Source organism: Phyllobates terribilis, unplaced genomic scaffold (assembly GCF_046119375.1).
Source record: "Phyllobates terribilis strain yellow unplaced genomic scaffold, ASM4611937v1 Scaffold_7__3_contigs__length_470593459, whole genome shotgun sequence".
Classification (NCBI taxonomy): domain Eukaryota; kingdom Metazoa; phylum Chordata; class Amphibia; order Anura; family Dendrobatidae; genus Phyllobates; species Phyllobates terribilis.
Window position 1 is genome coordinate 109,639,078 of NW_027362767.1, and position 27,782 is coordinate 109,666,859.

The following is a 27,782-nucleotide window of genomic DNA, read 5'->3' on the forward strand; positions in this document are numbered from 1 at the left end:
ACATAGCTGCCTATATACAGTAGGAGCCCCCACATAGCTGCCTATATACTGTGTAAGCCCCCACATAGCTGCATATACACAGTATGAGCCCCCACATAGCTGCCTATATACAATATGAGCCCCCACATAGCTGCTTATATACAATATGAGCCCCCACGTAGCTGCCTATATACAATATGAGCCCCCACATAGCCCATGTGTTTTACGAGTTTCTTCAGCGTGATCGGGGGTTAAGTTTGAGTCATTCCATGCACATGATTTGCGACTGTTTGATAGCTTTAATACATGTGAGGAATGCCTGTTTCTTAGGCATTCCTCACATGTATTAAAACTGTGCTGAAGATACTCGGCGAGCACTCAAGCATGCTCGCCGAAAAGGTTAACAGAACACACTCACTCATGACTAATAGACACACATCCCATACACAAAAAAACCCCACCATATACTCACGTCGCTCCTGTTCTTCCGGCGCTGTTCTCCGGTACCTGGTGCTCTACTTCTTCTTGTGGCTGGCTCGTACGTACATGCTGGCATCAGCGCAATTACATCGTGCTGGCGCCGGCTGATGATGTCATCACATACATGTCAGAGGCATCGGGTGCTCCCCTGGAATTGCGCAGCCATTCAGCATAGCCTGTAGAGCAGCGCCAGGAAAGCTCCCTGCCAGAAGATGTGCGACACACAAACATTATAATGGGGACAATCTGGCCGTGGGTCCCCCCGAAACCTTGGGCCCCGGGCAGTAGCCCATATTACCCTCATTATAATCAGCCTATGACTATGATGCCTACATTGGCCTACACACAGTGTATGTTCCTCCCCCAAACATCCAGTATGATGCCCCCCACAGTTTCTCCTCACAATATAATGACTGCCACACACAGTATGATGCTCCACAGTTCCCCAACACATCGTGTAGTGCCCCCAACACATCCACAGACAATATGATGCCTCACACACAGTATCATGCCCTCACCGAAGGTTTCTCCTGTTCCCCCGTGGGCCAGTTCGAAACTGGTGTGGATAGGGAGCGGCTAGCTAATTTAATGAAAGATGTAATTTTAAACCTAAGTTCCCTTTATGTAGACCAATTTATTATCTGTGACTGTATACAATGCATTAAGTGTGAGCACGGCCCTCATACCATAATCATATTTATATGCAAATTGAATGAACATTCTTTATTGTTATACATTAATTAAACACTATCTAATGGATTGCAATTATTATAAAATATACTCAAATGTATGCCATAAAATGTGTTGATGAAGTCTTCATGCCTTAGGATGAGGCAATTACTGTAAGTTTCTTGAGTATTTATATCTTTGTAGGTAGTTTTGTAATGGACTGTCAAGGGCATCCTGGAAAACCAATAAAAGTCAACTGCTGAGTCAATCTTAATGCTGCATATAGCAATCAACGTACATTAAAAGTCATTTAATAAAGATTTAGATGTCAGCAAATAGTCCAAACAGGACATAAGAATTCTGAGTATACCAAAGTACACTCCTCAACATTGAAATTACAACATCAGGAAGGAAAAGCCATGGGGTTATGGAACTCACAGGATCAATAGATACAGTATGTTAATGATATGCAAATGATGAAAAAATGGAAACAACATTTTGAAAACATCTCAATGTATTCAGTATTGAATATGAGCGCCATGCATAGAAATTCACACACTTTCAGTCTTGGCTGCCGTCAGTGAGCATATTAATGGTTGTCTGAGGAATGCTTTGCCACGCTGAATGCACTTAAATTCGCAAATCATCAAGATCCACTGCTGGCACCTCCTTTACAATTGACGACCCCTTATGACTCAGAGGTGCTCTAAGGGAGTCGAATCCAGACATGTCGCAAGCCATGGTAGCACATTTAGGCCACACAGACTGCTCCTGGGACAGTTTGGGAAACTGGCTGTAAGACTGGGTCTACTTCAAAATTAATGTAACAGAGCTATTAGTGTTCCTATACTAAAGACTAGAGAGGTCCAGCTATGTATATTATGCCATCCAATACCATAATCCTGGGAGTAGGACCAGTTCCCTCATGAAGGCCCCCTCCTGACATTGTCCACATGGTTTTGTCAGTTTCCAAAAGTGGTGTGTAGTCATCTATTCTGTACTTTAAGTGAAAATAGATGTCAGATATCAAGCCTAACTCTTCAAACAGTGTTTATGTGGCGCCCCTGAGGGTTCGGTCGCCAGAGACGTATTGCATCTCACCCAGAGGTGTGGTATCTCACTCTCAGGTAAGGAAGGAGTATGGCTCAGGACCCTAACACTACATTCACTACACCACATTTCCGGGGGACAGGGCGACAATGCTCCTAAGGGAGAGCACAACTGTCCCTGATCCCTGGCTGGAGTGGGAGGAACCACTTAGAGAGGGGGAACTAAGTAGTGGATGGGTGGAGGACGTAGATCCTGGGCGTCCTGAGTAGGAGCATATAAATAGAGTAGCCATCTTTGATCTGGGTCAGTTCAGTCAGAGGAGGAGAGTGAGGGGGGCCTAGCCACTGAGGCCCAAGTCTGAGAGGAGAAGAGGAGAGGGAGCAGGGAAGGCTCCAGGACAGGAACTGAGGGGACCCTAGGGGTACGGGCCGTGCAGCTGCCACCCGTACGCCCGCCGCTGCCAGGAGGTAGGGGGGTCAGACCAGAAGAAGGGAACCGGATCCCTCAACCAGCAGAGACTACAGGACTCAACTGGGAACCGGAGGCTGCAGCACTTCAAGTACAGCAGGCCGTCCACACCAGCCACCAGGAAGGTAGCCACATAGGGCCAGGGGACGGAACACATGTCGCCCGCCAAGGCCTGAGGACACTGGACAGAGGTGCCGCTAGGTGTGAGGTACAAGGAGAGAGGCCAGAGGAAGGTACACAGAACGGGCTCCTGATAAGTGCTCTGGAGATACCTGAGGGTGGACTGAGCCCCTCACTGAGTACGCACAGCACGACGTGGGAAGTTATGATCTGCAGTATAACTTGGAAACTAACAACCGTGAGTAAAGACCCTGGGACTGCATCATCTTGTCTCCGTGTTTCTTACCGCGCCAGCACTCACTGCACTGGGACGCCCCGCACAACCACCATCATTCACCTGCGCTGCCCTGAAGCTCCACTCTTCCTGTGGGGAGTTATACTACACTTGCTGCACATACCACCAGCTTCAGTGGACTGCTCCGCAGCGGCGGTTCTCCATAACCGCAATCCACAGGTGGCGTAGTTGGACTATTTAAACCAGATACACATAGACTGCCCTGGTTTTACTGCCCTGGGTCACGGACCGGGTCACCGCCACGGTGACTACAATCCCCAGCATCTGCTAGTCCCGGCTCCGGGTATCCACACGGCCCAGGGGGCGTGTCATTTACACAAATCATCATATATCATGATATCCGGTGACGCCATAAAGAAGCCTTCACAAGGGAACATGAAAGTGTCCAAGGAGCCATTTTTCAACATGGTATTGCTAGATTGTATGTTGTTCATGCCATTGTGAGCAGTGGCCGTGTCCCAAACATGCTACCATGGCCTGGAGTGTCTTCGGACTTGTCCACCATTAAACACATTGGGCACGTCATTGGTCAGCAATTGTAAAGGATGCTGCCAGCTGCGAATCGTGATGATTTGTATGCCCAAATGCATTCAGCTTGGCAGAACTATTCCTAAGAATGCAATTAATAACCTCTTTGATAGCATACTTGATACTGAATAAATTAAGATGTTTTTAAAATTGTTTCCATTTTTTTCATCATTTGCATAGTATTAGGATGTTGTTTAGCGATCATGTGATCCTATCCATAACAACATGACTTTTCCTTCTTGGTGTTACAATTTCAATGTTAAGGAGTATAAAGACTAACAAAGAAAAGCATATGAAAATCAAATGGTTATTCCCATCTGATAAGAAAATGGTATATATGTGTGTATGTGTAGATAGATGGATAACAAAATGCAACATGAATGAACAAAAAAAAATCTAAATCAAATCAATATTTGGTGTAAACACCTGTTGCCTTCAGAAGAGCATCAATTCTTCTAAGTACACTTGCAATTACACACAGTTTTTGAAGGAACGTGGCAGGGAGGTTGTTCCAAACATCTTGGAGAGCTAACCTCAGATCTTCTGTGGATAATCCTTTTACCTATTAATGGAATCCTAGACAGACTCCACTGTGTTGAGATCAGGGCTCTGTTGCGGCCATATCATCACTTCCAGCACTTTGTTCTTCTTTTACATCACAGGTCATACACCGTGGCAACAGTGAACACAGAAACAAGACGCAAGGTAGTAATACTACATCAGCAAAGTCTCTCCCAGTCTCTCTGAGGACCATAGATAGGGGCCGGCCAAGGAAACTTAGTTCTGCAGATGAAATATACAACATGCTTACTTCCCTTCGATATTATAAGATGTTTAGCAAAACCATAAACTCAGAACTGGTAGCAATTAGTAGGACCCAGCTCTGAGAAGTCTGACCAGAAGTGGTCTTCATGGACAAATTACAACTAAAAAGTCATATCTTTGATGTAAAAACAAGGCCAAAGAAACTCAACTTTGCATGAAAACATAGGAACCGCGGGACAGAAAAACGACAGCAGGAGCTCTGCACGGATGAGTTAAAACGTGAAATATTTGGCTGTACCAGAAGGTAGTTTGTTTGCTGAAGGGCTAGAAAGTGGTGAAATAATAAGTATATGCAACCAACAATGAGCATGGTGGAGGGTCCTACAAGTTTGGGCTGCATTTCAGCAAATGGAGTTGGGGATATGGTCAGGATTAATGGTTTCCTCCATGCTGTGAACTACAGGCAGATACTTAGCCATCATGTAATACCATCATCATGTAATACCATAGGCTCCAAATTTATTCTGCAGCAGAACAACGACTCCAACATCCACCCAATGTCATTAAGAACTATCTTCTTCAGTGAAAAAAAACGAGTCCTGGAAGTGATGATCTGATCCCCACAGAGCCCTGATCTCATATCATCCAGTCTGTGTGCGATTACACAAAGAAAATGAAGGATTTGCACAAGCGACATCCCCAGATCTGTGGTTATTTCTCCCAAGGTGTTTGTAACAATCTCCCTGTGTGCAAGTGTACCTAGAAAAATTGATGTTTTGAAGACTAAGGGCAGCCATCTCAAATATTGAGTTGATTTACATTTCTCTTTTATTTATTCATTTGTTCATTTTGTATTTTCTTAATTAAAAAATAAACTTTTGTCATTTCTATTTTTTAAAGCATTCTTACTTTGCAGTATTTTTTTCCACGCAGTATTGTACATGTCTACACAAGGCTTTATAATGCAGGATGTAGGCGAGCTAAAAAATGTAAGCCCTCTGAGCACGGCTCATTCAATATAGCTGAGGATATCTCTAAGTTACCGTTTGTTCTGCCATCCATTACCAGTGTAACTCAATAATACTGTGATATATTTCAGGGTAATCTGAATTACCGAGCAGTAAAGCTCAGATAAATGTATTCTGCTAACATGACAGTGAAATGTGTCAGCCTTCTAGGCTGCTTCTGGTTAAAGAGTCTCTCCCATCTTCCATCACATTCCCCTGGGTGAGAAATCAGCTCCTAAAAATAGTCCTTGGGAGGGTCATTGAGCGACCAGCCTCACAGAAGACATGGTGCCGACTCACAGCCCTTTCTGACTCTGGGAAAGGCCCTAAATCCCCGGCTTGATTGACAGACCAGGTGTGGAGGCGTACATGGTGGCCAGGTAGGGTCCGGCCGCGGGGATCATTTTCAGTGTTGGTAATTGTTTTAAGGTTCGCTGATGGAGACAATTGCTGGGTGTAGTGCAGGCTCCATGGCTGGACTTGTCTGCATTATTCTTTATGGTATGTTTATAGTCCGTATTTCAATGAAACACTCTTGTAGGAAATGTTAATGAGTTTGCTTGTAAAAAGTGCTGCCATGCAACCCCACGGTGCAAGTATATAACATTGTATACTCGTGAAAGATCAATGGAAGCCGCCGTACGTGCCGTAAAGGGAAATGTTAAGCTTTGTTGGTAATGCCTCCGACAGTGCAAGCAATCGAAACAGCTTAGTGTGTTTGTGTGTTTTAGTAGCAAAATGTCTGGACAGCTGAAAGTGTAATGGCAGCTGTCCTCTTATGTCATGGGACACGCACAGACACAACCAGGGGCTGCCCAGTGCCACGCTCACTGATACAAAGACAACAGCCTAATTCATCGCCAGGAATGGCCACAATGTAGGAACAAGTCACAAACTCTTTCGGGGACCAAAAACTTCTTTCGCAGTTGTGGTAAAAGTTTTATCCTAGAGGTTTATTTCAGGGCAGATATGCTGTGTGTTATGATCATTGTGCTGTGGCTCCTTTGCTCATACTAACCCTTTAAGAAATATGTTAACAATGCTTTTTATTTATTTTCCTTTAGTTTTAGGCCATTTAAGCTAATTGCAAATATTTTAATAACTTGCACGTTTTGGTATTTCATTATCATTTTGTTGATGTATTATTGTAGATAAATGTCCTTCATCGGTGTGTCTCTACTTCACCCGCTGGTGTATTTTCCTCTCTAATATTGATTTTCTCTCTGTCTGGCAGGAAATTTGTGAGGATATCTCAGATCACGTGGAACAGATCCATGCTCTGCTGGACACAGAGTTTTCCCTGAAGCTCCTGTCATACTCTGTGAATGTGATTGTTGATATCCATACAGTGCAGCTCCTGTGGCATCAGCTGCGGGTGTCTGTGCTGGTCCTGAGGGAAAGGATCCTACAGGGGCTGCAGGACAGCAACGGCAACTATACACGGCAGACCGACATCCTGCAGGCGTTTACCAAGGAGGAACAAGAGGCAAGAAAAAGCACAAATGATATCCTTCAGACCAACCCAAAATATTAGCTAGGAAGTCATACATCTTCCCCCAATGCATGCCTCAGAACCAATTTTGTTCTCTTCTTACCACTGTTATTCCCATTCCATGATCCTTTTAAATTTAGATGATAATTTAATAATGGCAAAATGGTTTGTACAGGGAACATGTAGTCTTTCTCACAGTTCATGACTAGCTGAGAAGTTTCACTAAAGCCTTATTTCCCTCCTTCCTTATTTCAATCCTTCCTTCAATCCTTCCTTCCTTACTTCAATCCTTCCTTCCATCCTTATTTCAAACCTTCCTTCCGTATTTCAATCCTTTCTTCCTTCAATCCTTCCTTCCTTCCTTCAATCCTTCCATCCTTATTTCAATCCTTCCTTCCGTATTTCAATCCTTCCTTCCTTCAATCCTTGCTTCCTTATTTCAATCCTTTCTTCCATCCTTACTTCAATCCTTCCTTCCTTCCTTCAACCCTTCCTTCCTTCCTTCAATCCTTCCTTCCTTATTTCAATCCTTCCTTCCCTATTTCAATCCTTCCTTCCGTATTTCAATCCTTCCTTCCTTCAATCCTTCCATCCTTATTTCAATCCTTCCTTATTTCAATCCTTTCTTCCATCCTTATTTCAATCCTTCCTTTCTTCCATCCTTATTTCAATCCTTCCTTCCATCCTTATTTCAATCCTTCCTTCCGTCCTTATTTCAATCCTTCCTTCCGTCCTTATTTCAATACCTCCTTCCTTATTTCAGTCTTTCCTTCCATCCTTATTTCAATCCTTCCTTCCTTATTTCAATCCTTCCTTCCGTCCTTATTTCAGTACTTTAATCCTTCCTTCCTTCCATCCTTATTTCAATCCTTCCTTCCTTATTTCAATCCTTCCTTCCTTATTTCAATCCTTCCTTCCTTCCATCCTTATTTCAATCCTTCCTTCCTTATTTCAATCCTTCCTTCCTTATTTCAATCCTTCCTTCCGTCCTTATTTCAATCCTTCCTTCCTTCCTTATTTCAAACCTTCCATCCTTATTTCAATCCTTCCTTCCATCCTTATTTCAATCCTTCCTTCCGTCCTTATTTCAATCCTTCCGTCCTTATTTCAATCCTTCCGTCCTTATTTCAATCCTTCCTTCCGTCCTTATTTAAATCCTTCCTTCCATGCATCTTTATTTCAATTCTTCCTTCCTTCACTATTTCCTCCCTCCCTTCTTTCACCTCCACTTCTTCCCTTCCTAGATGGATATTGTCGGATAAAGCTTGTAAAAACAAACACTTTTACCATGTATTGCTCATTAAAATTTGCAGCCGTTCTTAAGATAGTAACACTTCTCTTTTGTATACAGCTTGTTTCCTAGGAGACCGACCACCTCTGCTGTCTTTTTTTTAAGCACTGCATTGAAGTTGGCCAGGCTTAGGAGATAACAACATGCTCCAGTGATCCCGTCAGCTTCAAAACATTACTTATAATAACCTCAATAGAAAAGAGCTTGTAAGCACTGCGCATGTTCGGCCACAAATGCTAGACAGCAGTGGTGGTCGGTCACGTAGGCAATGAGTCCAATGCAAAAGAAAAGAAAAGTTTTAATATCTCAAGAACGGCTAAAAATTTTAATAAACAGTAAATTGCAAAAGTGCTTGTATTTAGAAGCACTATCCAAAAATACTCATTTATGAAGGTGGGAATAATCCTTTGAATACATTTTTTCTTATTGCTTCTAAACTCTTAGGGCCTTATTCATCAAGCAGTTTTCTGTAAAAAGACTGATTGAAATGTCATAAAAATGTTGTGACTTTTGGCATTTTATTCTAGTCATCTCTGCCAACTTTTAGAAAAGTGGGCAGAGGTCGGGCATGACAAGGCATGAAGAAGTATGCCTGACAAATTCATTCTAATTTACGCCACAAAAGTCCACCAGTCCCTGACTGGAGTAACATTTCTGGCACTGGTGTACAGCAGTTGAAAGATCTTGATGAATCAGAACCTAAGACTTTATACTTTTTCAAACTTTTGTCTTAATGTTTGTATCAAGTGTAAGACGTATAAAAATAACTAATATGGTTTTGAAGTTCTTCAACTCAGAAAAAAAATGTAAATAACTAAGTGTAAACCTTGATGAAGTATGGATGACACAAAATGCCTTTGATTATACCTGCACTGTGCTTCTTCAGAGTGTGACCAGAGTGTGATCCGATTTTTTAGATGAGGAGAAGATGGAAGAAAAAATTCTCTATCTTCCCCATTGTGTCAGGCCATGAAAATCGGACTGCACTCAGATGTCATCCAAGTGCAGTCTGATGTTTCCTATGGACTCATTGACTTGCACGGCCGAGTGCGATCCGAATATCAGATGCAAATTGTGCATGCTGCAATTTTTTTCTTTGGACAAACTCTGTGTTTTGTTTTATCTTCCTTGATGACAGACTCGGTCCAGGGAAAAAAATTGGACATGTTCACGGCCCCATAGAATAATATTGGCCCAAGTGCAATCCGATGTTTTGTCGCATCGCACTCGGACCGAGACCTGTCGCAACATCTGTCCATGCTGTGTGTTTGGTAGTGCAGCTCAGCTGCATTGAACGGAATGGTGTCAAGCTGCAATACCATTTATAACCTGGGGGACTGTGTGGCACTATTTTTGGTGAAAAGTAGTTTTTTTTCTTTAAATCCTGAACAACACCTTTAAGATCTGCTAATTCTGTTAGCAATCACAGAATCAGGTTCTTTTTTATACAAATGGATTATGACACATATCTACAAATACAACTGAAGTTCACTAAATTCAGTTCAACTGAAGTTTTTATATCCGCAATTAAAAAAATAATAAATATATCATTTTTACAATGGCTCCGTTAAAAACGGAGACCATGCAGATGGTGTCTGTAGGGCATCTGTTTTTTCGTGCGACCATTAATATCTATGGATGAGTGCCATCTGAAAAAAACAGCACCTGCTGCGTTTTTTTTTCAACACAGACTGTTGGTCCACGTGGAAAAACGTTCAGGTTTAGAATACATAAACTAACAAGCTCAGCCGGTACTCATGCTCCCTGGGCCAAGCGCCGGCTTCCTGCTGATGCTCTGCACCCAGTGTAGTGACTGCAGGGATGACGTGACGCGCGTTATTGATGTGACATCACTGCTCTAGTTAGAACATCGGGACCGGATCAGCAGCAGAGAGCAATCGCTAGACATTGATAGGTGGGGTGAGTACCTGCTGAGATTATATGTATTTTACTAAATTTGGAGCGCACTTTCCTGAAATTGGACAACCCCTTTAAGGGGTCACGACCTTGCAATTTTTCATTTTTGCCTTTTCGTTTTTTGCTCCCCTTCTTCCCATAGCCATAACTTTTTTATTTTTCCGTCAATATGGCCATGTGAGGGCTTATTTTTTTGCGGGACGAGTTGTACTTTTGAATGACTCCATTGATTTTACCATATAATGTACTGGAAAATGGAAAAAAATTCCAAGTGCTGTGAAATTGCAAAAAAAAGCGCAATACCCCAAACGTTATTTTGGGTTTTATATTTACCATGTTCACTAAATGCTAAAACTGACCTGCCATTATGATTCTACAGGTCATTACGAGTTCACAGACACCAAACATGTATAGGTTCTTTTTTATTTAAGTGGTGAAAAAAAAATCTTCATTTTGTAAGAGTAAAAATTCCGCCATGTTCCGAGACCCTTAGCGTCTCCATTTTTCTGGATCTATTTTTTGCGCGCCGAGCTGACGTTTTCATTGATACCATTTTGGGGTAGATACAGTGTTTTGATCCCTTGTTACTGCATTTTATTACAATGTTGCGGTGACCAAAAAAAGGTAATTCTGGCATTTTTTCTCGTTACGCCGTTTAACGTTCGGAATATTTTACTTTTTTATATTGATAGATCGGGCAATTCTGAGCACAGCAATACCAAACGTGTTTTTTTTATTGTTTTCTTTTGAATGGGGCAAAAGGGGGGTTGATTTGAACTTTTATATTTTTTTAATTTTTTTTTAACATTTTTTTTCTACTTTTTACTTGCTTCAATAGTCTCCATAGGAGACTTGAAGCCATGATTGTGTAGCACCCTGAGGATTCGGCTGCTACAGGGGTATTACACCTCAAGCCAGAGGTGTGGTATTCCACTCCCGGGTAAGGATGGAGTGTGGAACTGAGCTCAGTAGGCTGCATGCACTACATACATCCCATTTCCGGGGGACAGAACTACGGTACTCCCACCAAGTAAATGTGCAGGTACGACAGCGTCTGTCCCTGGCTGGAGTGGGAGGGGGGTGGAACATCCCAGTAGTGTAGGGGCAGATAGGGGAAGTAGTCTGGGTAAAGCTAGGAGCTCATTGGGTGCTAGTCACCTGGGCTCACACATAGAGGGAGTATATATGGTGGGCACCATCTTAGGACAGGGTCTTTTTAGCAGAGGAGCTCAGCCAGGAGGGCTGACAGGGAGCTGTGGCTCCGGCTGGGCCCAGCTCCAGGGCCAAGCCTGCAGTGAAGAGAGAGAGGAGGAAGAAAGGCCCAGAGAAGCAGAGTCAGAAGGAACCCTAAGAACCCAGAATCAGACCAAAAAGGGTGAAGGGTTGGCGGACACGGGTACCGGAACCCGAACTGGTGGAGGCCACTTATCCTCAGCCAGGAACCGGAGGTCGTGGTCAAGATTTGCCACGACCCTCACCAAATCCACCAGAAAGGCACACCAAGCATAGGGTCAGGGAACCCAGAGGAGGTTTGACCACTAAGAGACCCGAGGGAGCCGGCCAAAGGTGGATCCCTGGTGGGAATGGCCAGAGACAGAGAGGGAGAAGGGAGCTCAGGACCACGCTCCAGAACTGCCTGGGGGTTAGCCGAGTCCAGGACCTGGTGGACGCAGCACGGCTCGGGTGGTCACTCAAGGCCAGAGTGACTGAGAGAACAACCGTGAGTAAAAACCCTGAAACTGCACCTCAAGTCTCTGACTCTCCTTTCTACAACATAACTACACCCATCATCCACACCTGCTGCCCTAAGGCCATACCCCTCCCGTTGGGGGTTATACCATCACTGCTGCACATATACCACCGGCCTCAGCGGACTGCTCTGCAGCGGCGGCTTCAAAGCCGCACTCAACGGGTGGCGTAGTCGATCAAATTAACATCTACTGCCATAGACTGCCACTTAGTTTGACACCCTGGGCACGGACCGGGTCACCGCCACAAGGACTACTACCCCTACCCAGATCCGGCTCCGGGTATCCCCTGAACATGGCCCAGGGGGCGCGTCAACATTGGCGTAGTCGGCAGGATAACGTGCCTGCAACCACCGGGTACTGCGTGCCTGAAGAAAAGTTTATCTGTACCATAAAAAAGAAGTCTCCCGCCAATTCCGGAGGGTCCCCGCCATCGGAAGCCATCACGGGTCGTTTCCCGCCGGTTGCCCGCCATCTGCAGCTTTTTCCCGCCATCCACAGAGTTTCCCGCCACTGGGAGACGATTCCCGCCATCTGGGAAGATTTCCCGCCCTGGCAGAGCGGACGCCATTATGGGCGTGCCAGAGGGTGGTAAGAGACGACCTCCCATCGTGGGCCAGGACCAAGAATGGCGCCAAAAACGAAGACCGCCCCCACCAGCAGAGGCTGCGATGCTAGCGATGTCCATCAGCGTGGGGGGTCTGCCCCTGGAACTGACAATCACCAAGTTGCCCCAGGACCGCCCTGAGTGTGGGCGGATACAGAACAAAAGAGCGAAGATGGGTGCAGCCTGGAGGAGTCTGGAGGAGCCGTACCCGGAGATGGAGGGAGAGGCAGGCAGCACCGACCCTGTGGTCAGGAGCCTGATGCAAGCAACCACCCCACAAGACCTGGTGGAGATCCTGGCACAGCTCCCCCGAGACCGGGAGCGTGCACAGACCGCGCTGGAGGGCCTCGCACGGAGGATGGCCCAGGTGCAGCGAGAAACGCTGACGGAATGGAGCAGGGAGATGGCCCAGCAGGCTGGAACCCGCCAGCGGAGCACACCACCCGCAACGAGGAGCACGCCTGCCCCTGAAGAGGATGCAGAAGGGACGGAGGCCGGAGACGCCGCCGCAGAGGGAGCTGAAGAGACGGAGGCAAGTAAAGGGGACGTCACTACCCCAAGCCCAGCCACCGTAAGCCTACCCCCGCTCCCCGTCGCAGAGCCCGAAATCCCACCGATCGTGCCCGTTGCCGCACCGCTACCGCTCCAGACTAGGCCCCAAGCAGGAGCCGCGACCACGCCCCTTGTGACGTCACGCGCCTCAACCCTGAGCGCGGCCAAGCAGGAGACGCCACCGGCCTGGTCGCAAGGCCGAGTGCCCCCGGGCGCCGCCGTCTTCACGGTGCCCTTTACCTTCAGGGTACCCCAAGCCTGGTCGCAAGGCCTAGTGATCCCGGGCGCCGCTGCCACCACCGCGCCCTCAACTTCCACTGTGCCGCACCTGGGTGAAGACTTGTTTGCCCAGCACACTTGCCCGGATGGGCAGCCCTTTGCGTGGCCACCGGAGTACCACCATCCCCGACTCCGGAAAGAAAGACCCCTGGATGAGCCCCTAATCCCGGCTCCGGCGCCCGTCAAGATGACCCCGCTCTCGTTAGAGGAGGCGCAGTTTGAGTGGGACCCCGCAGGAGGAGACCTCATCGGGTTCACTCAGGAGACCCGGGCGGCCGCAACTGAGCGTGCGGAGTGCTGCCGCCAGCAGTTGGAAGTCTTTGAGCGAGAACGGAGAGAGAGACGGGTCCGCGAGGAGCGGCTGCAAGTAAAGAGTGCAGAACAAAAGAGCCGGACCCGAAGGAACCCCCGTGCAGCCCACGGTCCCCGTGCCACCGGGACTGTAATCAAATTCCAACTGCAGCACGGTTGGGGCTTCATCAGAGATCATCACACGCCCGGCGACGTCTTCGTGATCAGAAGAGATGTCGAGTCCCACCTACCGGAGGGACACAGAGGTCGTGACCTTTACCTGGGTGATGAGGTCACCTTCACCCGGCACCAATGTGCCAAAGGACCCTATGCCCTTCATGTACACCGACTGACAGAGAAAGAGCTGAGGTGTCAGGAGGAGCAAGAGGACCCGGACGGGTCTGAAGGGTACACGGAGGAGGGAGCAGGAGGACGCCGCTACTAAAGTACGGTAAATGGAACTGTAAAATAGTTACCCGTTAGGGTACAGGAACTGTTACCATAATAGTCCCCGTTGGGACCAGCAAATTAAACTGTTACCCGTATGTCCCTTAATCCCACTGGCCGAGGACTGAGAGCGGTCATTCTTCCCTAATCCCACTGGCCGAGGACTGAGAGCGGCCACCTCCCCTTGTATATAGTTGCGCTTTCTAAGGCGCCTCCTACTGGTTTTATAAGGAACTGTGTTTTTTCCAGAAGAGACTGTTGCACTTTACCCGGTCACAAGTTGCACCGTGGCCGGAGGAACAAGAATGTTTATAATGAAAAGTTTTATATGAAGAGTATTATGCTGCTGATATATATATAGTGTTTTATATGTTTATGATGTTTTAAAAAAAAAAAAAATTGTATGTTATTGGATATTTTATTCTTTTACAGCCCGAGGACGTGCTGTGGTTTACCAGGGGGGAATGTAGCACCCTGAGGATTCGGCTGCTACAGGGGTATTACACCTCAAGCCAGAGGTGTGGTATTCCACTCCCGGGTAAGGATGGAGTGTGGAACTGAACTCAGTAGGCTGCATGCACTACATACATCCCATTTCCGGGGGACAGAACTACGGTACTCCCACCAAGTAAATGTGCAGGTACGACAGCGTCTGTCCCTGGCTGGAGTGGGAGGGGGGTGGAACATCCCAGTAGTGTAGGGGCAGATAGGGGGAGTAGTCTGGGTAAAGCTAGGAGCTCATTGGGTGCTAGTCACCTGGGCTCACACATAGAGGGAGTATATATGGTGGGCACCATCTTAGGACAGGGTCTTTTTAGCAGAGGAGCTCAGCCAGGAGGGCTGACAGGGAGCTGTGGCTCCGGCTGGGCCCAGCTCCAGGGCCAAGCCTGCAGTGAAGAGAGAGAGGAGGAAGAAAGGCCCAGAGAAGCAGAGTCAGAAGGAACCCTAAGAACCCAGAATCAGACCAAAAAGGGTGAAGGGTTGGCGGACACGGGTACCGGAACCCGAACTGGTGGAGGCCACTTATCCTCAGCCAGGAACCGGAGGTCGTGGTCAAGATTTGCCACGACCCTCACCAAATCCACCAGAAAGGCACACCAAGCATAGGGTCAGGGAACCCAGAGGAGGTTTGACCACTAAGAGACCCGAGGGAGCCGGCCAAAGGTGGATCCCTGGTGGGAATGGCCAGAGACAGAGAGGGAGAAGGGAGCTCAGGACCACGCTCCAGAACTGCCTGGGGGTTAGCCGAGTCCAGGACCTGGTGGACGCAGCACGGCTCGGGTGGTCACTCAAGGCCAGAGTGACTGAGAGAACAACCGTGAGTAAAAACCCTGAAACTGCACCTCAAGTCTCTGACTCTCCTTTCTACAACATAACTACACCCATCATCCACACCTGCTGCCCTGAGGCCATACCCCTCCCGTTGGGGGTTATACCATCACTGCTGCACATATACCACCGGCCTCAGCGGACTGCTCTGCAGCGGCGGCTTCAAAGCCGCACTCAACGGGTGGCGTAGTCGATCAAATTAACATCTACTGCCATAGACTGCCACTTAGTTTGACACCCTGGGCACGGACCGGGTCACCGCCACAAGGACTACTACCCCTACCCAGATCCGGCTCCGGGTATCCCCTGAACATGGCCCAGGGGGCGCGTCAATTGTCCAATTTCCTGTGCTACACAAAGCAGGGCACCAGCACCGCTATGTGTAGCAGAAATCATCACCTCTTATGAACGCCCGCCACGGGCTGGCATTCATAGGAGATCTGCAATGACCAGCAAAGAGGTCTTCTGCAGACCCCCGGCTGTCAGGCCAACCCATTGGCGCTCCACGGTCACATGACACGGGCTCGGATGGGTTGGTCTTGTGTCTTTTGAAACCTGAAGTGGTTAAAAGATTCTCAAAACTGAACATATGAGCAGCAAGTGTTTTTTACATAGAAATGCATACAGTTTGTATTCTTTTGAGCGTTTTCTGGGAGCGGATCCGCTCTGAAACCCAGCCTAACCCATACCCTAAAAAGCAATCTGTTGGAGGAGGAAGGCCCATAGAGAACTAAGAGCTCCACATTGGAGAATGCCATATAAATTAAGTTTATTAGATCAGACAATGTTTCTTTAAAAAAAAAACATTTAAGATTAGTTTAAGAAAATTTGAAAACTCTCCCATAGGAGATGGCATTAGTTAGTCCCATAGTATTATGCACAGTACATAGTGGGAGAATTTATTGAAAAACATTTGTAGTCAGTATATTTATGGTATCTTGGTGTCTTAGGGATTGGTAGATTATATAAAACAGTCAATTGAACTCTTTCTTTTTTCCTTCCAGGATAGGCTGGACGCTCTCACTGAAGTGGATGGCTCGGGTCAGTTGACCATTAGATGCCCCCCAGATTATCTCTCTTTAGATTGTGGGATCACAGCATTTGAGTTGTCAGACTATAGTCCTAGGGAGGAGGACACACCACCTCCTCCTGCAAAGCCGTTAGAAGATTGGACATACAACGCTATGCAACAGGAGTTTCCAGATCTGGTTAAGGGTCCAGGCCTGCTGACTGTGATTTCCGACAAAGACATCGCCCTTAATGCTGAGATGGAACAAGACTTCCCACCTAAACAGCTTGATGAGCCAGGACAGCAGTCTCTTAAAATGTTCACTTCCAGCGAAAGCACCACACCAAAAAGACCTCTTCAAGAGAGCAGTGATCATGGAGGAGATTCCCCTACACGTCCCTCCTTGCCAAAGAGGGGACTTTTTCTTAATGATCTGACTGACTGGGCACCAGCCTACAACCAGTCATCCAATGAACCTAACTTGCCTTTGACAGTGTGTCCCACTTCCCCACAAAAGCACTTTGGTCTTAGTTTGACTCCCGCAGTCCCATCATTTCTTCCGAGTCAAGTACTTGAAGACGAAGTCATTAAACAGAATATGGCGTCAAGAGAGCACTACAGTGAGGACCACCAGGACCTAGATGGTAGTGAGTTGTCCAACAATTGTGATCACTCGCTCTGCAGCACACCAAATGGAAGTCAGAAAGACCATCAGGAAAACAGACTGCTGGATTCACCTCCACAGGAATTAGGGCCAGACAGTTGGTATGGGTCAGATGAGTTCCTGGCATTACCACCACATTTACACCAAGCAGACCTTCTTGCCTTGCGCCTAGGTAGCCTTTCACAGCTGGTATCTCCAACTCCTGAAGAGCCCCAACCAGCACTGCGGGATGTAGAGGACTGGGAGATAAGTTCAGGCTCAGAGCTTGGGCCTAGCTCACCCCGTTGTATCTCTCCGAGTACACCCAGTGAGATGGCGCTGTATCTGAATGGCAGTGGGCGATCAACGCCACAATCCGGTGCTCCAGCAAACAGCGTACGACAGAACAGAGCAGCACTTATACAGAGGCTAATGTGGGATATACAGAGACAGGATAATGATCGGCATGTCTGGGAAAAAATTCAGGTAAGTCTACCAGTGATCAGATCATAAAGAGGGACATTTAGTCTTCTGTGTTTTGACACTTTAGAGAGGAATTTGCCAAAGATATGAATTTTTACATAGTCTAAATGCCACTGTTCTCCTGAGTCTGGGATTGTTTTTTTTTGTTCCTACGCTCCTCTGATCCTGCTATATTTATCAAGAATGAGTCAGAGAGCAGCCGCAGTCCTGACTTCCTCTTCATTATTTATATGTTCGAAGGCGGGGCCAGTGACGCCAGCGCTGATTGGGCGCCAGGCACCACATGTCATAACAACCGCACATGAGGCCCGGGAACGCAAGTATCGACACCCAGGGCCGGCTCCAGGTTTTCGTGGGCTCCGGGCGAAAGAGTCTCAATATGCAGACATGCACATACACACAGTATGCAGACATGCACACACACACAGTATGCAGACATGCACACACACAGTATGCAGACATGCACACACACACAGTATGCAGACATGCACACACACAGTATGCAGACATGCACACACACACAGTATGCAGACATGCACACACACAGTATGCAGACATGCATACACACACAGTATGCAGACATGCACACACACAGTACACAGACATGCACACACACACAGTATGCAGACATGCACACACACACAGTATGCAGACATGCACACACACAGTATGCAGACATGCACACACACAGTATGCAGACATGCACACACACACAGTATGCAGACATGCACACACACAGTATGCAGACATGCACACACACAGTATGCAGACATGCACACACACAGTATGCAGACATGCACACACACAGTATGCAGACATGCACACACACACAGTATGCAGACATGCACACACACACAGTATGCAGACATGCACACACACACAGTATGCAGACATGCACACACACAGTACACAGACATGCACACACACACAGTATGCAGACATGCACACACACACAGTATGCAGACATGCACACACACAGTATGCAGACATGCACATACACACAGTATGCAGATATACACATACACACAGTATGCAGACATGCACACACACACAGTACGCAGACATGCACACACACAGTATGCAGACATGCACACACACAGTATGCAGACATGCACACACAGTATGCAGACATGCACACACACATAGTATGCAGACATGCACACACACAGTATGCAGACATGCACAAACACACAGTATGCAGACATGCACACACACAGTATGCAGACATGCACACACACACAGTATGCAGACATGCACACACACACAGTATGCAGACATGCACACACACACAGTATGCAGACATTCACACACACACAGTATGCAGACATGCACACACACAGTATGCAGACATGCACACACACACAGTATGAAGACATGCACATACACACAGTATGCAGACATGCACATACACACAGTATGCAGACATGCACACACACACAGTATGCAGACATGCACACACACAGTATGCAGACATGCACACACACACAGTATGCAGACATGCACACACACACAGTATGCAGACATGCACACACACAGTACGCAGACATGCACACACACACAGTATGCAGACATGCACATACACACAGTATGCAGACATGCACATACACACAGTATGCAGACATGCACATACACACAGTATGTAGACATGCACATACACACAGTATGCAGACAAACACATACACACAGTATGCAGACATGCACATACACACAGTATGCAGACATGCACACACACACAGTATGTAGACATGCACACACACACAGTATGCAGACATGCACATACACACAGTATGCAGATATACACATACACACAGTATGCAGACATGCACACACACACAGTACGCAGACATGCACACACACAGTACGCAGACATGCACACACACAGTACGCAGACATGCACATACACAGTACGCAGACATGCACACACACACAGTATGCAGACATGCACATACACACAGTATGTAGACATGCACACACACACAGTATGTAGACATGCACACACACACAGTATGTAGACATGCACACACACACAGTATGCAGACATGCACATACACACAGTATGTAGACATGCACACACACACAGTATGTAGACATGCACACACACACAGTATGTAGACATGCACACACACACAGTATGTAGATATACACATACACACAGTATGCAGACATGCACACACACAGTACGCAGACATGCACACACACAGTATGCAGACATGCACATACACAGTACGCAGACATGCACACACACACAGTATGCAGACATATAAAATATATATTTATGTCACATATAAAACAGACATGAATATATATACACAGTCATACACACTGACATAAATAGATATTCACATTATATATGCACACACATATTAGAAATATTTTTAAATATGGGGATTGGGGAATCTGGCCTGTCTCCAATCCAGCTCCTCTGGCATGTGGCTGTGCAGGGCTGCCGGTGTGTGTGACTGTGAAAGTGATGGCCATCAAACAGACATGGACCTGGACCATCAGGGGGACCGACTCGCCCGGGCCACTCCCCCAGCATCTGTGCAGGACTGCTGGCGCTGTTTGATGGGTGTCACTTTACCAGAAATGGCCGCGCGCAGTGCGCTGAGCGGCTGTATCTGCTAGTAATGACGCGGCAGGGGCGACACACAAGCAAAATTAAAGGGCAGTGCCAACCATGCCAAATCATTACTAGCAGACACAGCCGCACAGTGCAATGCGCACTTTCATGTCTGGTAAAGAGATGGCAGTCAAACAGCACCAGCGGTCCTGCAGAGACAGTGGGGGAGTGGCCCGGGCCCCGACGGCGAGTGGGCCCCCCTGATGGTCCAGGGCCCCAGCACTTGCCTGGGTGTGCCAGGTGCTGACGCCGGCACCACTGGAACAGCGCCGCCACGGGAGGCGAGTATAAAGTAAGTGTTTTTATTTTAACATGGCCAAACATGAGGAATGAGAAGGGCATTGTCCTATAAGTGGACAACCTCTTTAAAGGGGTTGTCTGGTCAAATCGATAAGTCTGCAGTCACTCTGTGTGACTACAGACTTAGGAATCCTCCCCCCGAACACGCACTGTGCGCTGCGGGGATTCACCGGTTTTAGAACCAGGATCGGAAGGCAGTTAAGGGGGCCTTCAGCAGTTTGTGTTCGCCACTGATCTATACTCACCCTCCCCAGGTCCAGTGCTGCCTCTCCACTGCTGCCCCAGTCCTTGTCGACAGTATGCAGTGATGAAGTCATGACTATACAGGTCACCTGCAGCAAATAATGAGGCACATTCTGCAAACCTATGCTGAAAACAAAATATCACAAATCCCCCTTAAGATAGCGGCAAGTAATGCTTCTGTATGCATTCCTATACATTCAAAGGCTTGGGAAATAAAATGTCGGCTCATCGGATATTATTAGTTTTGCATTACAGCACAACTCTAAGCTTTTACTGAGCTGAGCTACAGCCTTGTGCACTCAGCTTTGTAGTGGTACTTTTTCATTTGCTAACTTGCACTGCCATCTTGTGGTTAAAATTAAAATTGCACATAAGAGTTTAGCGTGTGCTCACTTCAGAATTTTCATGTACTCACACACTATATATGCATTGGTTAAATAACTCAATTATAATTTAATTAATCCAAAGTTAATAGCTAAATATTATAAATAACTAATGCAGGAAATATACCATCTTAAACCAGGACACTCAGTACATTTTCAGACACCTTCCAGCCTCTTACTCCTTTTAATGCTGGACATCAACAATGATGTCCCTTTGTAACAACAGCATTCTACGTCCCAAAGCTATTAAAGAGTAACACATACTTATATATTTATTTTACAGTAAGTCACTTCTCTAACCTCACCCAGTCCTTTATATGTTCCCACATAGATATAGTGCTCCTAGTGAAGGCAAACCATTAGTGATACCCTTTTTTGACACACCCCATTTACTCATTATGATGCTTTGAAAGTACCCCTACAATTTGATGTCCCCGCAGTCCCCCCACACATAGTGAAAAATTAATTCTACAAGTGAGGTGATTCCGTAATCATACTGACATAAAGAATCGTGTAACTCGGTCGTTTTTTACTGAACAGCGAATGCCCTAAAAACAAAACCCCAAAAAACAGAATTGCATGCTCAACGTTGAACCCCATTGGATTTTTTTTCCTTTTTTTTTTTTTCAGTATATTTGGCAAATTAAATGTAGCCGATGAAAGAAACAAAACAAGAAAAGTCTGAATGATTCAACGGGGTTGTCCCCCCCACGTCATTGCTTGGTCCTGGCTTTCTATACTCACCTCTCCATCGCTCCCATAGCTCCTCCTCCCCATGGGGTGGGGCTGCTTCTCACTGCATAAATTAAATTTATTTACTTCTCCTGCCATCCAGGAAGCAAACTCACTTTTCTATGTTTGCAGGCAGCAGCTTTATCTATGAGCTACAGCTCATAATGATGTGGATAGGAGATTTTGGTAATCTTGACATGTATTGCAGGCAGTGAACCCAGAAGCAGATTATACATGTACATTGTATACAGCAGTGTATTTCTTTGTGCTTGTATACTGAGGTGAAAAAAAGTCAGATTGTTTTGTTCCTATAAAACTAATAAAAATAATAAGCAATTGCAAAAATATAATTTTTACTTCTTTTGGGGGAGTCTACCCAGATCTCAAACCCACAACCCACAACATCACAGGCAGGAGCTAAATATACTGAGTGAATAGCTCTGGTGATAAGTATCAGGAGAATTTTGTGTACTTGATCTGTACTGCAGGCTCTGACTCCACAGGCAGATTGTACTGATACATTGTACACAGGACAGTATTTTGATCTCTCTGAATTCTAAATGGATAATAAAATATTTTTTTCTTCCTATTAAATTACTAAAAAATAATGAAAAACACTTAAAATATTGTTATTGATAATGCGCTTTTTAAAAAAAATAATATTAATCATCACAAGTCAGCAAATAATAGACAGAATGGACATATTTGGTGTCCCTGTAATCCTAACAACCCGCATGATCAGATTATTTATGGGAATCGGTAAAGAGCGATAAAAATATGGCGTGATTTATATTTTTTCTCTATTAAACCCATAAAAAATGTATTAAAAATGTAACGCTGAGGTTGTGATCACATATAGCATAAACGCTGCGTTTTTTCTACTGCATGTTTTCTGCAGGTGTCCACACCAGACGACGCAGTAACAATCTTCTCGGATTATTGCGCGTTTGCTGCGTTTCTTTTATGCGTTTTCCCCTTATTTGATGAGATTTTGATGCAGATGTGAAACAGAGTTTTTAACTCTTTTTTAATAGTACAGAAAAGCTTTGATTCTGCACTTAAAAATGCAGCGGCGTTTTTATTTTCTCATACGTTTTTTTCAGAAGAAGCCTACAGAGAAAAAATGCACCAAAACCACAGAGTTCAGCAGCATCTTTAGGCGCACAGAGGGCAGAGATTTCATGGAATGATCTCCACTTTGCTTGGACATTTAGACCGTGTTCACATGTAGGGTAAATGCTGCTTTTTTTCTGCTGTGTTTTTGAACAGAAATCCTGCTGTGTTTAACTGTCCAAGCAAAGTGGATGTGATTTCATGAGAACTGCGCCCCCTGTGGTCTAAGATGTCGCTGAACTTTGTGGTTTTGGTGCTTTTTCTTTCATCTTGTTTTCTATGTGGAGTCTGAAAAAAACATGTAAAAAAATGCAGATACTTTATTAAGTGCAGAATCAAAGCTTTTCTGTACTATAAAAAGCACATTAAAAACGCGGCTTCACAGCTGCACCAGAAACGCATCAAATAAGGGGGAGAAGATTGTTATTGTGTAGTTTGGTGCGGATCCTGCAAAAAGCAAAAAACAGAGTATTTCTGCAACGTGTGAACACGGCCTTACAGACACAAAAAAGCCGAATGTCGTATATTGATGCTACATAAAGATGAGAAAGTTCTGGCGGCTCCGACTGTGAATGAGGGAACAAAAAATAATCCACAGGTCCCAACTAGAGATGAGCAGGACGCACTGATGATGTCCCTCCGGCTATGGGTGATCAAAAGCCGCCGGGGACGCCGGAAGGTTAGAGATTCACGGTCTCCTGTCCATCCGCCAGGTAGCAATGATCTGGACACTGGACCACAGACCCAGGAATCCATCCTCTCATCTCTAGTTCTAACTGTCCCGGATACAGCGGACAGTCCCAGATTTGGGTCTACACCCTGCAATCTCAGGCGTCTGCTGAATTTCCCTCACTGCCGGCGCCCCTCTGACAACTCCTCCTGCCAGGGGAGAAAGAAATGGTAAATGGACGTGGATTGGGGAGTGGCCAAGATTTGCCACCACATCATTTGTCCCTCTTTCTATTCTTCAAAAGTTGGGAGTTCCGTATTTGGCTTCAACAAAACTTTATTGATACGCTTATTACGTACTTGATGTGCTTCCCCTGCGGAAACCCCCTAATAACCCATATGCGTTTTTTAACTGCGGATTTTCCGCATCTAATACAAGTCTATGGGGGAAAATCTGCACAGGAAACTCAGCGCACCAGCAAGAGAGATTGACTTGTTGCAGATTTGAAGCTCGCACCGCAGGTCAGTTTACGCTGAGTAAGAAAGAAGTACAGTGGACAGGAGATCTCTATAAATCCCAATTGTCTCTTCAGAGAGGAAAAGGACCAGATCTCTAGCGCCACCTACAGGAAGTAGCAATCCTAAAAGTCAATAGTGACCCTTTAACGAGCCTTATCACATGACTTAGGATATAAGCCAGAACCAGAAACTCAATTTGCAGACACTGTGTTTCGGGGTACTGCCCCTCATCAGTGCAAAGTGTGAGTTCGGGTTTGGCTGGGTGAGAAGCGTCAGGCCGGTATCTAAGGTATCCCAGGCACTTTGCTGGAACTGTAAGATGCTGCTTTCTGACGCAGCGTCAAAACCCCACAGTGAGCCACAAGGTGTAAAGATAACAGACATTCTACTTGTGCAGCTGCACTGTTAGCTACATAGACAAGACGGTGCTTTGATTGTTCCACATTGGACAAAGGGCCCCTGCATTTCTCTATGCTCTCATTTATACTTTATCAAGTATTATATTTTATATGAATGTGTCTTGTCCTGAGATTCAAACCTACAACCTATTACAAGACAGAGAGGAGCTTTTGCTGTGAGCCACAGGCTGCACTGCTAGGGATAATGGATTATTTCTCTCTAAAGAGATAAAATGTATTCTTGTCTTTTACAGGGATATTGTACTGGTACATAGAAATACATCTCTATATACCAATACATCTCTATATACCTGTACACAAGAGCTATAACAAGAGTCAAGAGATTTTTATTTCCTACAAAATTAATTAAAAAGTAATGACAACCAATACAGTTCCTGGGTTACGAACCAGATATGTTCAGTAGGTTTGTTCCTAACCTGGATATGTAGGTAAGTGGGAACGGTGTTGGGAAAAAATGTATACTCACCACTGACTGCTCTGTCTTAGGGCACACTGCATCTCTGGCCTCTTCACTATAAACCAGAACTTCCAGCCACATTCAGGATGGAGCTCACAGTGCAACCATATAACATGTAGTGAACTCTGGCCTGGACATTGGCGTAATACCTGACCTATAGTTATAGAAGTGCACGATGGTGGAAACCTGGCCTATAGTTATAGAAGTGCACGACGGCGGAAACCTGGCCTATAGTTATAGAGGTGCACGACGGCGAAAACCTGGCCTATCGTTATAGAGGTGTACGACGGCGGAAACCTGGCCTATAGTTATAGAGGTGCACAAAGGCGGAAACCTGGCCTATAGTTATAGAGGTGCACCATGGTGGAAACCTGACCTATAGTTGTAGAGGTGCACGACGGCGGAAACCTGGCCTATAGTTATAGAGGTGCACGACGGCGGAAACCTGGCCTATAGTTATAGAGGTGCACGACGGCGAAAACCTGGCCTATCGTTATAGAGGTGCACGACGGCGGAAACCTGGCCTATAGTTATAGAGGTGCACAATGGCGGAAACCTGGCCTATAGTTATAGAGGTGCACCATGGCGGAAACCTGGCCTATAGTTACAGAGGTGCACAACGGTGGAAACCTGGCCTATAGTTATAGAGGTGCACGACGGCAGAAACCTGGCCTATAGTTATAGAGGTGCACAACGGCGGAAACCTGGCCTATAGTTATAGAGGTGCACAATGGCGGAAACCTGGCCTATAGTTATAGAGGTGCACCATGGCGGAAACCTGGCCTATAGTTACAGAGGTGCACGACGGTGGAAACCTGGCCTATAGTTATAGAGGTGCACGACGGCGGAAACCTGGTCTATAGTTATAGAGGTGCACAACGGCGGAAACCTGGCCTATAGTTATAGAGGTGCACCATGGCGGAAACCTGGCCTATAGGTACAGAGGTGCACGACGGTGGAAACCTGGCCTATAGTTATAGAGGTGCACGACGGCGGAAACCTGGCCTATAGTTACAGAGGTGCACGACGGCGGAAACCTGGCCTATAGTTATAGAGGTGCACAATGGCGGAAACCTGGCCTGACTTTATCCTCATTCGTAAATTTCTATAGCAATAAACTGAGTAGATTGATAAATGAATAAGATGCTGCCTTTGTCTGTACAAAGTGATTCAAGTATATTGCGCCAAATACTGCTGATATAAGAGGGGTCCACCGGAGGATTCTCCTGTTCTCCTGTGGGCCAGTCCGAGCCTGAATATACTATAGTGGTATCAAACTCTCAGAGGCGTCTCGTCAGCCCATGAAAACAACATAAACTATTTGACCCCACATTGACAGGTATAGGCAGGACCTCTCTGCTCAGCTGTCCCATACTATTACTAGATTTCTCCTGCTTATAAAGAAGCCGCTGTGCTTCTACTGCCATATTACAGTCCTGTGACCATACAGCCTGGTTGTTACACACCACAGCATCTAATATATCTTTACTCACACAGTGAGCATCAATAGGGAATATTTTCTTGTTATTTTACTACCCTTGCCTACTGAGAACATTTTCTTTGCATTTTCTTTGATTAGGCCGTTGATTGATGCTTTGGCTGTATATACCAAAAAATCCGCCCATTTTTCATCATTAGACAGCGTGCTCAGATCTATAGTCCACTGGGCTTCACAAGCCCTTCAAGGGCTCCCTCTTTGAGCCAGCAGTGGTGTGATATAGAAAAGTAATTAAACCCTTGCGTCTTTTTAACGCTTACACAGTACTTCGCACTGGCTCAGGTTCTTAAAACCAGCATTTTTTTCTCCTAATGAGGCTTTTACATCTTTTTTGAAGACAGATTAAGCAGATTTTCAGATATTCACTCATCTCTCATATCAGCCTAAATATATTATATATAATATTTAAAATGGACTTACCATTGTGTAATTGCACTGTATGTCGTACAGCAGAGGAGACCAAATATTTTGCTTATTTCACCTAGTCCAGAAGAATTATATATGAGGTTATATAGTGATGTACAGGTGATTGAACTGTTGTGTTCGGGACCACTGAAACCAAGTATATGAAAATGGCCGACTATTTGCTTCCCTCTTTTCCATGTGCCCTGTACAGGACAAAAAAACAAAGTTAAACCAGCAATGTTTCCTTTAAAGGGGTATTCCCAACTCCAGTACCCTATGCCAATATGTAAAAGGTGTCATAATAATAATAATATTAGCAAATACCTCCAATTAGAAATGTAGTATAGCTCTTCTAATTCGCTATGTCGCTTACCCTATGTGCAGGGCATTGCAGTAGCTTAGGTATCCATGGTTACCACCACTAACAGCTAGCTAACTGTCACTGCATGAGTGGTCATAACCATGGATACCTAAGCTACTGCAATGCCTGCACATGGGGTAAGCAACATAGCAAATCTGAAGAACTGTACTACATTTGTAATTGGAGGTATTTGCTAATATGATTATTATTATTATATCTACTACATATTAGGATAGGATCTTGGAGATGGGAATACCCCTTTAAGCCTCAATAGCCGGTGGTGTGACATGGCCACCATTACCTATAATGTTCTACAACCCCTGGCAAAAATTATGGAATCACCGGGCTCGGAGGATGTTCATTCAGTTGTTTAATGTTGTTGAAAAAAAGCAGATCACAGACATGGCACAAAACTAAAGTCATTTCAAATGGCAACTTTAGGGCTTTAAGAAACACTAAAAGAAATCAAGATTAAAAATGTGGTACTCAGTAAGGGTAATTTTTTTCAGACCAAGCAGAGGGAAAAAGTTATGGAATCACTCAATTCTGAGGAAAAAATTATGGAATCATGAAAAACAAACACACAAAAGAACACTCCAATACATCACTAGTAT

The 27,782-nt window shown here is 45.7% G+C and overlaps 1 protein-coding gene across 2 annotated transcripts in view; it reads left to right on the forward strand.

Annotated features, from left to right (window-relative positions):
* AKAP6 (A-kinase anchoring protein 6) overlaps positions 1–27,782 on the forward strand; it is a 424,676-nt gene that overhangs the window by 113,941 nt on the left and 282,953 nt on the right. The window contains exons 1-3 of one of the 2 annotated variants that reach the window (XM_073639079.1): positions 5,742–5,862; positions 6,596–6,847; positions 16,319–17,452. In XM_073639079.1, coding sequence (XP_073495180.1) covers positions 5,860–5,862; positions 6,596–6,847; positions 16,319–17,452 — 1,389 coding nt within the window. In that variant the 5' untranslated portion in view covers positions 5,742–5,859. Of the gene's footprint in view, positions 1–5,741; positions 5,863–6,595; positions 6,848–16,318; positions 17,453–27,782 lie in introns of those variants that run through there. The other variant, XM_073639078.1, reaches the window with a different exon arrangement.